The sequence below is a fragment of the Tachyglossus aculeatus genome, chromosome 17 (genome assembly GCF_015852505.1).
Source record: "Tachyglossus aculeatus isolate mTacAcu1 chromosome 17, mTacAcu1.pri, whole genome shotgun sequence".
NCBI lineage: Eukaryota > Metazoa > Chordata > Mammalia > Monotremata > Tachyglossidae > Tachyglossus > Tachyglossus aculeatus.
Window position 1 is genome coordinate 26,324,359 of NC_052082.1, and position 14,489 is coordinate 26,338,847.

Below are 14,489 nucleotides of genomic sequence, written 5' to 3' on the forward strand. Positions count from 1 at the left end.
GTCCAGACTGCTTGCATCCTGGTAGATTGGATTAAAAGGGGATGGATTAGATTCAAACCGGGCAATCTGGAAAAAAAGAAACAGACAATTGGATATTCTGACTTCAACAGTAGTGTACAGTGTGTACTGAGCACCTTGGGGAACAGATATAAAAAGTGCGGTGCCCATCCTTAGGAATCTCTTGATCTACCTATCTTTCTGCTATGGAAGTAAAAAGATTACCTAGATTAGAGGATTTCAACCAGCTGTAGAATACGAAAGGGGTTCCTCAAAGCCCTGCAGCATAACTGCTTGAAACTCTCCTTGCTTTAAACAATCAATCATTCAGTCAACGGTATTTATTGAGCACTTCCTATGAGCAGAGCACTTTACTAAGAGCTTGGTAGAAAACAATATAACAGAATTGGTAGGCATGTTTCCTGCACACAAGGAGCGTACACTCAAGAGGAATTTACAGTCTAGACCAAAGCTCTCCCCTTCTTTGAACTCCTGAAATCACATCTCTTCCAGGAGGCCTCCCCTGATTCTTTTCTCATATCTAAAACAATCACTTCAGTCCTCCTGCTCCACCTAAGCACTCTCTCTTATCTGTAATTGATTTCAATGACGGACTTCCTTGCTGGATTACAAGTTTGAGGGCAGGGATCATTTTATTCTACTGTAGTCTTCTAGGTATTTAAAGCAGTTCCCTGCACACTGTAGATACTCACTGAACACTACTGATTGATTGATTAACTGAGAAGACCAGAAATTACATTGTTTGTGAATATTTAAAAGCTATGTAATATGCTTTTCATGTTTGAAAGAGCTTCAGCTTCAGGTGTTTAGGTTTAGAATCAATTTCATATCAACCAATTTCTTTGTAGGTTCTATCTTAAGAACCATTGTGATCCAATGTGATGCTTTACTACATGAAAGTAAAGTGCTATTTCTCTAGCTATCAGAGGCTATATGAGAGGAATTTGGAGGAAAAAAAACCAACAAAAAATATAACTTTAGAGTTGTATCAAAGTATACTCCAACCAAACATACAAATAATAAAAAGTTAGTCAATGGTTAATGAAATTATATGTCTTTTAATCACAATGGATTTACACAATTTCATGAAAAATTGCAAAAACTCCTCACTCGGCTTCAAGGCTCTCCATCACCTCGCCCCCTCCTACCTCACCTCCCTTCTCTCTTTCTACAGCCCAGCCCACACCCTCCACTCCTCTGCCACTAACCTCCTCACTGTACCTCATTCTTGCCTGTCCCGCCATTGACCCCTGGCCCATGTCCTCTCTCTGGCCTGGAATGCCTTCCCTCTGCACATCCACCAAGCTAGCTCTCTTCCTCCCTTCAAAGCCCTACTAAGAGCTCACCTTCTCCAGGAGGCCTTCCCAGACTGAGCCCCCTTTTTCCTCTCCTCCTCCCCATCCCCTCCACCCTACCTCCTTCCCCTCCCCACAACACCTGTGTATATGTTTGTACAGATTTATTACTCTATTTATTTTACTTGTACATATTTACTATTCTTTTTATTTTTTTAATGATGTGCATCTAGCTTTATTTCTATTTATTCTGGTGACTTGACACCTGCCTACATGTTTTATTTTGTTGTCTGTCTCCTCCTTCTAGACTGTGAGCCCATTGTTGGGTAGGGACCATCTCTATATGTTCATTCATTCATTCAATCAATCGTATTTATTGAGCACTTACTGTATGCAGAGCACTGTACTAAGCGCTTCGGAAATACAATTTGGCAACATATAGAGACGGTCCCTACCCAACAACGGGCTCACAGTCTAGAAGGGGGAGACAGACAACAAAACAAAGCATGTGGTCAGGTGTCAAGTCATCAGAATAAATAGAAGTAAAGCTAGATGCACATCATTGACAAAATAAATAGAATAGCAAATATGTACAAGTAGAATAGAGTAAAAATATGTTGCCAACTTGTACTTCCCAAGCGCTTAGTACAGTACACAGTAAGCACCCAATAAATACGATTGAATGAATGAATGAAAATGCAAAAACATTCTCAAACTGTGAAAATTGATATTGCCCTAAAAAGGAAGCTGTCTGATACTTATGTTATATCCTCTCAAATGCTTATTACAGTGCTCTGCACATAGTAAGTGCTCAATAAATACCATTGACTGACTGATCAAAAACAAACAAACGATAATTTCCAAGACATCTAATGAGGGAATCTTTGGGAAATCCGTTAATCCTTGATACTAATTTCTTAAAATAATTAGCTACTACCCTATCACAATTTGAAAACTTTAAGGGTTTAAAAAAAACCCTTACATTTCTTTCCAATTCAATACCTGAATAAGTCCGGTTGTCACTGACTAGAGTAGATTTACACAAACACTCAAAGATTCAATTTGGATAGTAAGCCAAAGTCCTTAGTATGAAAAGCCCAAAAGGGGATTTATGCCAGGGACTAGCAAACTGTGGTAATTGTTAAGTGCTTATTATATGCTCCCTCTGCCCTACCCCTTCCCCTCCCCCACAGCACTTGGCTATATTTGTACACATTTATTACTCTACTTTATTAATCATCATCATCAATCATATTTATTGAGCGCTTACTATGTGCAGAGCACTGTACTAAGCGCTTGGGAAGTACAAATTGACAACATATAGAGACAGTCCCTACCCAACAGTGGGCTCACAGTCTAAAAGACTCTATTTATTAATTTATTTTATTAATGATGTGTATATAGCTATAATTCTATTTATTCTTATGGTATTGACACCTGTGTACTTGTTTCGTTTTGTTGTCTGTCTCCCTCCTCTAGACTGTGAGCCCGTTGCTGGGTAGGGACCGTATCCATATGTTGCCGATTTGTACTTCCCAAGTGCTTAGTACAGTGCTCTGCACACAGTAAGTGCTCAATAAATACGATTAAATAAATAAATAAAAATAAAATATGCTAAGCACCGTACTAAATGCTGAAGTATATACAGTATTTGCAGATCACATTTAGTTCCTGTCCCACAAAGGACTCAGTCTAAGGAGGAGGGAGAACGGTTATTAATCCCCATTTAACCGAAGCGCAGATAAGTTAAGGGGCTTGCCCAAGGTCTCACAGCAGGCAAATGACAGAACCAGGAATAGAACCCAGGTCCCCTGATTCCCAGCCCCTCCTCTGTCCACTAGCCCACACTATAGTACAGTCTGGGTCGGACAGATGATGCCAGTCTACGGGCTTTGAAGTCTGCCGTGGGATAACTTGACCTTAGCAAATTCAATCATCGATATAAGTGATTCCTTACCTGTTCTGATAATTTTTGTCCATTGATATGAGCCTGGGTAACAGCATCATTAACAAATAAGTGGAAGTCGAGGAGCACCCGCTCCATGTCATACGTTCCGTGCATTGCATCAGATAGCTCTTCTAGGGACTGAATGTATCTCTGCCAATGGGAGTCAACTTCAGCCACGTTGGCCAGACATCCCCTCACGACATTAAGGCAGTATCCCATGCACGGTTTACTTAAAGTCAGTGCTTGGCAGTGAGGGCAGTACTGCATCCTAAGTAAGGCTTTGCTGCACTCTTTCGACAACTGAAGGTGATCTGTGGTATTGATGACTTCAATACCTAAATTGAGGGCTTGCAAGAAAGTGCGGCTGGGCAACAGGGAACTCCCCATTTGTCCCACGACCAGCTGGGGAATGTTGCCGAAAGGTTTTATCTCCCGCCTTGACATGCGAATGCATTCTGAATAGTCCAGCGTAATGTCTGTTGGGCCAGGATGAATGAGATGATTGTAGACCAGTGGAAAGAGTGTGTCAAAGAATCTGTGTACAGAATCTTCAGTACTAATGTCTGTGCCAAAGACAAAAAGCCCCACATCCGTGAAGAACTCCTGAACTGGTGCCACAGCCTCAAAAGCCATGTCCCTATAGGTGTTGCAAAAGAGCATGCTTGTATAATTCTCCGCCTGTCTGATGAGCGTTTCAAAGGTTTCTGAAACAAGAAAAGAGGTTAGCATTGCAAAAGCTCCATTGTATGTCAAAAATACTATGACATCCCTGGTCAAGACAGCAGGTAGAAGTCAGAGACAATGCCTGTCTAAAAGTCAGAAGGTCTTATTTTAATGAGCGGTTCCATCAAACTGAATTTGGTTATTAGCGGATGAAACATTTTAAACCCAGATTTCTCTCTTATTAAAGAGGTACGTTTCTTGGTTTAAAAGAAAAATTGTTCCAGAAGTGATATTTAGGCTTTAACTTCCAGCAGCATTCTCAGGTAAAATAGCGGGGTGAGGAAGATACCCTTTAAGATTTAATCCATTGGCTCTAAAGAAGAAGTCAAACTAGATAATAAAACACTGCCAGTCACAAAGTTTACAGTCACCTGTGACTTCAGAGGTTTTTTAGCAGTTTCACATATTAATAGGTGATTCACATCACCTATTACTATTACCTATCACCTATTACTATTACCTGGTAATAGGTAATTCACAACTTCATTCACCAGTCTGCAGTTCACACTTGGAATCACAGTACCCACTGAAAATCAACCCTGTTACTCCATGTTACATTGAACAACAAATAGCTTGTGCATTCATAAAATGAGATAATTGGCTAAATGAACAATGAATAATGGATGCAAGGCTAAACGCAAGGGAGACGTGGAAGGGAGTGGTGGAAGAGGAAATGAAGGCCTAGTTGGGAAAGGCCTCTTGGAGGAGATGTGCCTTCAATAAGGCTTTGAAGATGGGAAGAGTCATTGTCAGAAATGAACAGGAATGGTGCTCCATGTCAGAGGCAGGATGTGAGCAAGAGGTCCATGGTGAGATATATGAGATCGAGGTACAGTGAGGAGGTTGGTATTAGAGGAGTATGTGGGCTTGGTTGTACTAGAAAATCAGGGAGGTGAGGTAGGAGGGAACAAGGTGATTAAGTGTTTTAAAGTCGGTGGTAAGGAGCTTCTGTTTAAAGCGGAGGTAGATGGGCAAGCACTGGAGGTTCTTGAGGAGTGGAGAAACATGGACCGACAGTTTTGTACAAAAACGATTCAGACCACAGGTGCAGTATGTCCTGGAAGAGGAGAGTCAGAAGTCAGGGAGGTCTGGAAGGAGGCTGATGCAGTAAACAGGAATAGAAGCTCGATGAATGTGGTAGCAGTTTGGATGGAGAAGAGAGGGAGGATTTTAATGAAACTGTGAAGGCTGCTTGGTGACACCCGAAAAGGAATTAAGCTTTGTACAATGCAGGTTTTCCCTTTCTGAGCACCCCTTTGGCCCATCTACTTCAGTTTACTTCCAATCAAAAATCCATTTCTAATTATGTTTAACTCCCATTTGACAGGCAAAATGGGAAACTGCAGAGGTTGTGTATGAGTAGGCTCTATTAAAATAAAATAAGTGCTTAGTATAGTGCTCTGCACACAGTAAGCGGTCAATAAATACGATTTAATGAAAATAAAACAAAAATTGGGGAGTTCTGGAGTACGGCAACTGAGGGAGCAGACAGAGGTAGAGACTGAGCAAATTGCTATAAAGCAAGCATTCGTTGATGATAATTTACCACGTGCACAGCACATCTCTTCAAGCATGATAATGGTGATAATACTAAATAAAGTATTTGTTAAACTTTTACCATGTGCCCAGCACCGTGCTAAATATTGTGGTAGATACAGTACAATCATAACAGTGCAGGGTTTAATCGTGCACTACTTCATTTGATTCCCAATCAACAATCTATTTCTTATTATGTTTAACTCCCAATTGACAGGTAAAATGAGAAACTGCAGAGGTTGTTGTCTCTAAGTGAATTTTGGGGAGGCATTTTGTGCATTGGCCAGCTTCCTTTTCCTTTTGACCCTCCTAAACTCCTAAAACAAGATATAGTCCAGTCTTTACTTGCAGTTTCCAAACTGGGCCTAGAAGAGAAGGACAGACTGGTTTTGTTATTGTTCCTTCAGTTGCTTATTGTTTCCACTCGACAGCAGTCTTGCTCTACTAAACCCTGCACTAATATGATTGTACTGTATCTACCCCAATACTGAGCACAGTGCTAGGCACAAGGTAAAACCTTAACAGATATTTCATTTAGTATTATCACCTTTATCATTCTTGAAGAGACATGCTCTGCACACAGTAGGTGCTCAGTAAATTATCATGGATAGATACTTCCTTCATAGCAATTTGCTTGATGTCTCCACCTCATTCTACTCCCCCAGTTGCCATATGCAGGAACTCCCCAAGTTTTGCTTTATTTTGCTGGGTTTTGAACAGAACGGTAAGTGTGGTTTCATCCTTTGGTGGTTGATCTCTAACACTTTTCACATAATTCCTCAGCAAACCCACAGGCAAATTCAATGCCAAAAACCGGTACTATTCCCATTAGTACTGATCCAATCTTACCTAAATCGTTCAAACAGATCCAATTTTATTTAATCCTTCTATACCGCTACACCCCACCAGCATACCCCAGAATCTGATCTCTGTCTCTGTTCCTTGACCAGTTGTAGAGACAGGGCCCATTGGCTTGAAATAGAAATCCATGTTACTCCAGGTGTCAGTTCCTTGGCCCAGGGTCTTGAACAGACCATCTATCACTAAGTAAACCTGGGTTTCAGGCCTGTCTACTAATGGTGTGATTTGGCCAAGGTGATTCCTTTTTAAGGAAGCTGTCTTTCAGGGATATATCATGTAATAATACCCAAAATGGATAGCCCCAGAACTGATTAATTAGTTCACCATATAGTTTTGAGCTGTTTCATCCAAAATTTTACCACAAGATGCTTCCAGTTCTAACACCAAAAGCACCAAACATATCATTTAAAATTATAGTACAAGTCATACTGGGGCTTGTAATGGGATATCTTAGGCTATCTTATTTATTTATCTATCTTGTACACATCTAGTCTATTTATTTTATTTTGTTAGTATGTTTGGTTTTGTTCTCTGTCTCCCCCTTCTAGACTGTGAGCCCACTGTTGGGTAGGGACTGTCTCTATATGTTGCTAACTTGTACTTCCCAAACGCTTAGTACAGTGCTCTGCACACAGTAAGCACTCAATAAATATGATTGATTGATTGATTGATTGATTAGGCCTTCACCTCAAAACATCATATGGTCATCAAGTCATTCCAAAGGGAATAGCGCTATTCAGAAACATCTCAGTGGTCTAAGCACCCTAATTTGGGAACGTACTACTCACCACAAATGGGAACTGAGCAAAGAAAAGTTGTCCCTAGAATTTACTTGCCTCACCCCAACAAAAGTCGACTCATCAGTAGCCTGTAACTGGTGAGCTACACAATTGCAGTAAGAAAGCAAATAGCAGCAAAGACTTACACTAAGAAAACAACAATTGTGTCATGGAAAACATTCACTGGTCTACAAGAAGGATAACTCAAATACAGGAGAATTGGCTAAGTATGGAGTCAATATGACAGCACTAAACAAGTCCAGACTATCGAACGGCAGTGATTGGTGCTGCGTACATCTTCTTTTGGAGATGTTGTCCCTCTTCAGAGTTGCATTTACAATTAGACAATCACAACTATCAAGGTTTCCAAATCTGCCCAGTGATATAAGTGACTGTCTGATAACATCATTGCTTCCCTTGAAATAGAACAGCTCTGCTACCATCAAAAGGACATATACCCAAACAATGATGAATGGCAATGATGAAAAATAATGTACCTACAAAAATTTAGACAAACACATCAGAAGAGTGCCAATATCAGATACACTAATTACAATAGGTGATTTTGTTGCTAGAAATATGGAAGAATTTCATTGGGTCTCATGAGATTGAAAAATGTGACAGTAAAGTGATCTACTTTTGCTGAGAGAATGCACCAAATTCCACCTTGTGATGATCAACACTATCTTCTGCCTGCCAAACAAAAGTATAACATTCCAGTGATATCCACAATCTGAACAATGACATCTCACCAACTATATTATGATGCAGAAGAGGTAGCTCAATGCAGTGTGAATCAAAGCAGCCATTCCTGGAGCAGAATGTTAGCTGGACCGTTGTTTAATATCAGATCAATTAACCAATCAATTGTATTTATGGAGTGCTTACTGGGCACCAGTGCACTGCATTAAGTGTTTGGATAAGTACAATAGAGTTGGTAGATTCGCTCTCTACCCACAAGGAGCTTACAGTCTACAGGGCAAGACAGACATTAAAATAAATTACAGATACAGGAAATAGTGGAATGTTCTTAGCTCACATGTTGCCTAAAAAGTTCCCTCCAAATGGCCTAGACAGCTGGAAGTTAAGCTTCAATGGACTTAGTACACAAATTCAATGGAAGTGATGGTCCTTTTCACCTCTATAAAGCTGGAAATTCTGGCTTGAATAGAGAAACCGTTTTCATGAAACTCAATTTCAAGTGTCTTGGTTTTTAAAATTCTTCTCCATTAAAAAATATTTTAGTTAACCCCTTGTTCCTGTAATCATTAGGGACTCTATTCTTTTCAAGTGCTTTACATATTCTTTAATGAAAATAACTTTGAAAAGTATTCAGGAAAATGAAATCGTTTCTGAAATATTTCAAGCAGAAAATTGGTCCTTGAAGATTCTATGTGATCAGTTGAGTCAAATTCAAGACAACCCTGACTCTATATCATTACCCCTGGGGCAAAACAAGCTTGTGTAGTATATCCAATACTGTTCAACCTCATCTAGACTCCCTTCCCTGTACTTCCCAAGCACTTAGTACAGTGCTCTGCACACAGTAGGTGCTCAATAAATATGATTGATTGATTGATTGATTCCCTGGGCATACAATAAGCACTATGGATATTCAAATCATCAAAGATCCTGGTAGGTGATTGGGGGTGAGAGTAGGAAGGAGAACAAGAAGTCAAAATCACTCAGAAAAACAAATGTAAACTCAGGAGGCCAGTAGATGTCAACTAGCATTTATAATGGATGATAGAGTTACAAATGTTGAGTTCTTTCAATCTGTCCCCATATGTCAAATGTGTCAAATAACATTGATCTATTAATCATTTTGTCATTCTCAGAATTTTATCATTTTTTTCTGCTACTTAGGTTTTCCAACTAGTGATATATTAAGAAAGTAGCAAAACTTCCCAGCCTTATCATTATTACCATCTTGACTGCCAGTGTTATAAATCAATAGTTAAATTATCTTTAAATTTCTTTTCAAATTTTGAAATTGCCTTTAAACTTATTTTTTGAATTTGAAAAGACAAATATTTCAGTCGGTGTGATGATGCTAAAAGTAACCAAAACTTATTAAAAATGCAAGTTGTTCTTCCAAATTATCTACCATTTTCTACTATGTTGTTCTAGCACACTCTAGAAGCCCCCTTTCCACCCTTTAAGGATTCCAGAATATCTTAGCCTATGCCTGGAGAACTGAAGACCTTGGGGGAAATACCTCATGGCCTTGAGGGGTTAATCATTTGTATTATTGAGTGCTTACTGTGTGAAGAGAACAGTATGAAGTGCAAAAGAGTAAGGCACATCAGGGACTTCAGGGAGTTTACAATCTAAAAATTAGTCAAAGGCACTTGTTAAACGTACTTGGATGGCCTAGAAATATTCTAGTCTTTAGGGCCCTTGTCTTAAAAGGGGGAAAAAAAATCCTCAACACTAAGGCCTGCATACCTGAGCTAGAGCTGAGGCGTGCTTGGAGACAACTTTTAGAGCTAGTTAAAGAATAGTCTAAAACAAAAAGGTCAGTTAACTTTATAACTGTTCCTTCTCTTCCCACCCTTTCCTTCCTCTTGGCCCTCAAATATAAAATCAGAAAGAGTGTGTTCTTTCTGGGGCTGCTGTGCTGCAGATTTTTACCCATATACATTCATGGTTTATCACAGGTTTCTAGACCAAGCTATGGTGATCCTTCCCAAGTGAATAAGAACTCCATCAGGCCTACTTGAACATTGAAACGTCGTTATTGGGTCAGACCTTCCAGACCTCCATTCTAACTTTGATGAGGGCAACACGATGAAGTATGAAGACTGTATGGGCTTTTTAATGGTATTTGTTAAGCACTTACTATATGTCCAACGCTGTTCTATGTGCTGGGCTAGGTAAAAGTGAATTAGGTCAGACACAGTCCCTGTTCCATACGGGGCTCACAATCTAAGTATAAGGAAGACTAGGTATCACCACTTTACAGAGAAGTTAAGTGAGTTCCCCAAGGTCACACAAAGAGCATTTGGCAGAGCCAGGATTAGAACCCGGGTCCTTTTGACTCCCCAGGCCCGAGCTCTCTCCAGTAGGAACACTGCTTCCGCATGATGATTATAGATCTAGCATATCAATCAATGGTATTCTTTGAGCACTTACGAGCTCTTGAGAGATAGATAGGTGGCTATGACCCCAGTCCTCAAGGACCTTGAACTCTAGTGGGGAACAGAGACACTAAAATAAATTACAAGTAGGGGAAGGAATAGAGTATAAGGATATAAACATAATAAGTGCTAAGGTGGGGTGGAGGTGGGGTGTGTACCTAAGTGCTTAGGTGATAAGAACTTAAGTGCATAGGTGAAATAGTAGGGAGAGAAAATAGGGTGGAGATATGAGAGATTAGTCAGAGAAGGCTCCCTGGAGGAGTTGTGATTGTAGTAGAGCTTTGAAGATAGGTAGAATGTTAATCTGCCAGACATTCAGTGGAAAGAGCACGGGCTTGGGAGTCAGAGGTAATGGGTTCTAATCCCACTCTGCCACTTTTCAGCTGTGTGACTTTGGGCAAGTCACTTAACTTCTCTGTGCCTCAATTACCTCCACTGTAAAATAGGGATTGAGACTGTGAGCCCCACGTGGGTCAACCTGATCACCTTGTCCACCCGCCCCCCTCCGCCGCCCCAGCACTTAGAACAGTGCTCGGCACATAGAAAGCGCTTAAAATTATTATTATTATTATAAAAGGGGCAGGATGGAGGGCATGAGCAAAGCGTTGATGTCCAGAAAGACAAGATCAAAACAGAATAAATAGGTTGGTGATAGAGGAATGAAATATGTAGGCTGGGGTATAGTGGTAGAGAAACGAGGATAAGTAGGAGGGGTAGAGCTTAAGAAGTGTTTTAAAGCAAGTGTGAGGAGTTTCTGCTTGAGGTGAAGATGGATGGGCAACAATTCAAGATTTTTCAGGAGTGGTAAGACGTGAGGAATGCTTCTTTAGGAAAATAATATGAGCAGCCAAGGGAATGTGGAAAGAAAGACCAGAAGCTCATAGTTTCTAAGTAGATAACCATCTTATACTATTGCTCCATCGCTTATGGTCCTCCCAAAATGATATGACAAAAAAAAAAGTTTGCCAATGCAGAACATGGAGCTATCTGAGAGAGAGAAGGCAATTTTGGGTTTACCCAGACTTTCACTTATACCCAGAATATTTCCTAAAACATATCATAAAAATAGAAACCACAGATGTGAATATGTAGGTGGTTGAATACTATTTAAACTGTAGCAAGAAAGTAGTTCTGGAGACCACTCTCAGAAAACATTTGACATTCATTTCTAATCACTACAGTGCCTTGTTATACCTAGATGCGGAAGAGAAATGTTGCACGTATCTCAGTTTCTAAATCTAAGATTGCCAAAATGACTAGATATAACTGCTTGGCCAGAATAGAAAGTGGATATACATATACATATATGTATAGTATTCGTTAAGTTCTTACTATGTGTCAGGCACTGTACTAGCACTGGAGTAGATAAAAGATAATCATTCATTCATTCAATTGTATTTATTGAGCACTTACTGTGTGCAGAGCACTGTACTAAGCGCTTGGGAAGTACAAGTTGGCAACATATAGAGACGGTCCCTACCCAACAGCGGGCTCAGGTTGTACACAATCCACGTCCCATAAGGGGCTCACAGTCTTAATGCCCATTTTACAGACCAGGTAACTGAGGCCCAGAGAATTTAAATAACTTGCCCAAGGTCATACAGCAGGCAAATAACAGAGGCAAGATTAGAACTTAAGTCCTCTGACACCTAGGCCCATGCTCCTTGCGCTAGGCTACGTCTCTATGTCTGTCTGGGTAAGGGGACCGTCTCTATATGTTGCTGATTTGTACCTCCCAAGCGCTTAGTACAGTGCCGTGCACACCGTAAGAGCTCAATAAATACGATTGAATACCTAGGTGGCGTCTCAGACTTTCAATCTGTGCCCATGCTGTGCTTTTTCCTATGAAATTCCCTAGTGAATTTTCCCATATCAATCAATCGTATTTATTGAGCACTTACTGTGTGCAGAGCACTGTACTAAGCGCTTAGCATATGTTGAGCTTTCTTTGGTCTTTATCCTGTTATATCCTATTCCATTAATTTCCACTGCACTCATAATAATAATAATAATAATCATGGGATTTGTTAAGCGCTTACTATGTGCAAAGCACTGTTCTAAGCGCTGGGGAGGTTACAGGGTGATCAGGTTGTCCCGGGGGGGGGCTCACAGTTTTAATCCCCATTTTACATATGAGGTAACTGAGGCACAGAGAAGTTAAGTGGCTTGCCCAAAGTCACACAGCTGACGGTTGGCAGAGCCGGAATTTGAACCCATGACCTCTGACTCCAAAGCCGGTGCTCTTTCCACTGAGCCTCGCTGCTTCTCCCGAGCCATGCTGCTTCTCCTCACAGGGGTTGGGAAGTGTGAAGACTGTGAGCCCACTGTTGGGTAGGGACCGTCTCTATATGTTGACAACTTGTACTTCCCAAGCGCTTAGTACAGTGCTCTGCACCCAGTACGCGCTCAATAAATACGACAATGAATGAATGAATGAACGCTGAATTTCTGATCGAATGACTTTCACTCTGCTGGACTACAATGATAAGGATCACGGTGAAGTGGTCTATAGAAAATTTCAGTACTTTTTGCCACACAGAAAATGAACTGGAAGCATACTATCTGGAGTTAAAGGCAATTTAACCACTACACTGCTTATAACTTGACAAGAGAGAAGCTCTCTGAAGGTCAGAAATAATTTGAGACATTACATTCTTTCCAAATAGCAGGAAGAAAAAGTTGCAATAATTTCAGTGAAAAATCTGATTCCCAAAATGGGTTATAAAGCAAAAAATCAATCACACCAAGGAATTCAGTTTTTCTCCAATAGTCATTCTCGCTTTTGCGGCTGTTATCAAGAAATTGTTTTACACTGAAACAGTCTCATGGAGAATGAACATCCTATAGCAATTATTTGGGAAAACTACAAAACTTATTATCGAGCTATTGAGTGTAGCAACACTTGTTAAAACTACTAGTACAAAAAGTATAGGACAAGCATAGGAGGAGACGAGAGTTTATTTTTCTTGTACAATTTGTTACGTTTGTAGGTATTCTGTGCTTCTGAAAGCAGCGTGTCTCAGTCGAAAGAGCATGGGCTTTGGAGTCAGAGGTCATGAATTCAAATCCTGGCTCCGCCAATTGCCAGCTGTGTGACTTCGGGCAAGTCACTTAACTTCTCTGTGCCTCAGTTACCTCATCTGCAAAATGGGGATTAAGAGTGTGAGCCCCCCGTGGGACAACCTGATCACCTTGTAACCTCTCCAGGGCTTAGAACAGTGCTCTGCACATAGTAAGCACTTAATAAATGCTATTATTATTATTCTGAAAAACCCTGATTACTAACATTGCGAGATAGCTTGATTATTCTATGTGTACTTGTATTTAGCTTAAAAATAAATGTGTTGATGATGTAAAGGATGATGACAAAAATCTCATTGACAACATGATCTGCAGCTAACAGTCCTCTAGACTGTAAACTCATTGTGGGCAGGGAATATATCTGCCAACTCTGTCGCATTGTACTCTCCCAATTTTTTAGTACAGTGCTCCACACACGGTAAGCACGTAACAAATACGATTGATTAATTAACTGATTTAACAAGGAAAAGTCATGTCATATTGTGTGGTCTGTTGTCATGGAGTGGACAATTTGGACATAGGAAATGGGGCAGCCAGGAAAACATATTTAAGTCAGATTCTCCAGCAAAGTTTGTAGTGGGGCTTGTGATAGGTGGTTCTTGGCTCCAAAAATATTAATCATCATCATCAATCATATTTATTGAGCGCTTACTGTGTGCAGAGCACTGTACTAAGCGCTTGGGAAGTACAAGTTGGGAACATATAGAGACAGTCCCTACCCAATAGTGGCTTGTCAACACGGGGCAATCCTTGGTTGAACAAGTCAAGGTTTACCTAAGACAGGTTACGGAAAATGGAATTGCTTCCTGAAAAATTTCCTAAAGAAAAGAATGCTTAGCCTTGTACCTATATAGTCAATATTTGCTCCAAATAGTTTAGAAGATATCTATTATTATTTGAAGGGAATAAGTGTTAGCAAGGGACCCCTACAGTGTAAGACAAATGGATTCTATTCTGTTGTTAAAAGCCAGAATGGGGCAGGGAAATAATGGTGAAGAAAGTATATGTAATTATACTGCTGATGCAAATTGTCCTTTTAGTTACCATGGAAGCAATGAGCTCCACTTTGGTCTTGTATCATGTGCTGATTTTCTTAGGTATTTTGAAA

General features: G+C 40.2%; 1 protein-coding gene across 1 annotated transcript in view; it reads right to left on the minus strand.

Moving 5' to 3' along the window:
* The window catches only part of GPC5 (glypican 5), an 809,030-nt gene that overhangs the window by 657,509 nt on the left and 137,032 nt on the right, over positions 1 to 14,489 (minus strand). The window contains exon 3 of the mRNA XM_038758802.1: positions 3,271 to 3,965. Coding sequence (XP_038614730.1) covers positions 3,271 to 3,965 — 695 coding nt within the window. The remainder of the gene's footprint in view (positions 1 to 3,270; positions 3,966 to 14,489) is intronic.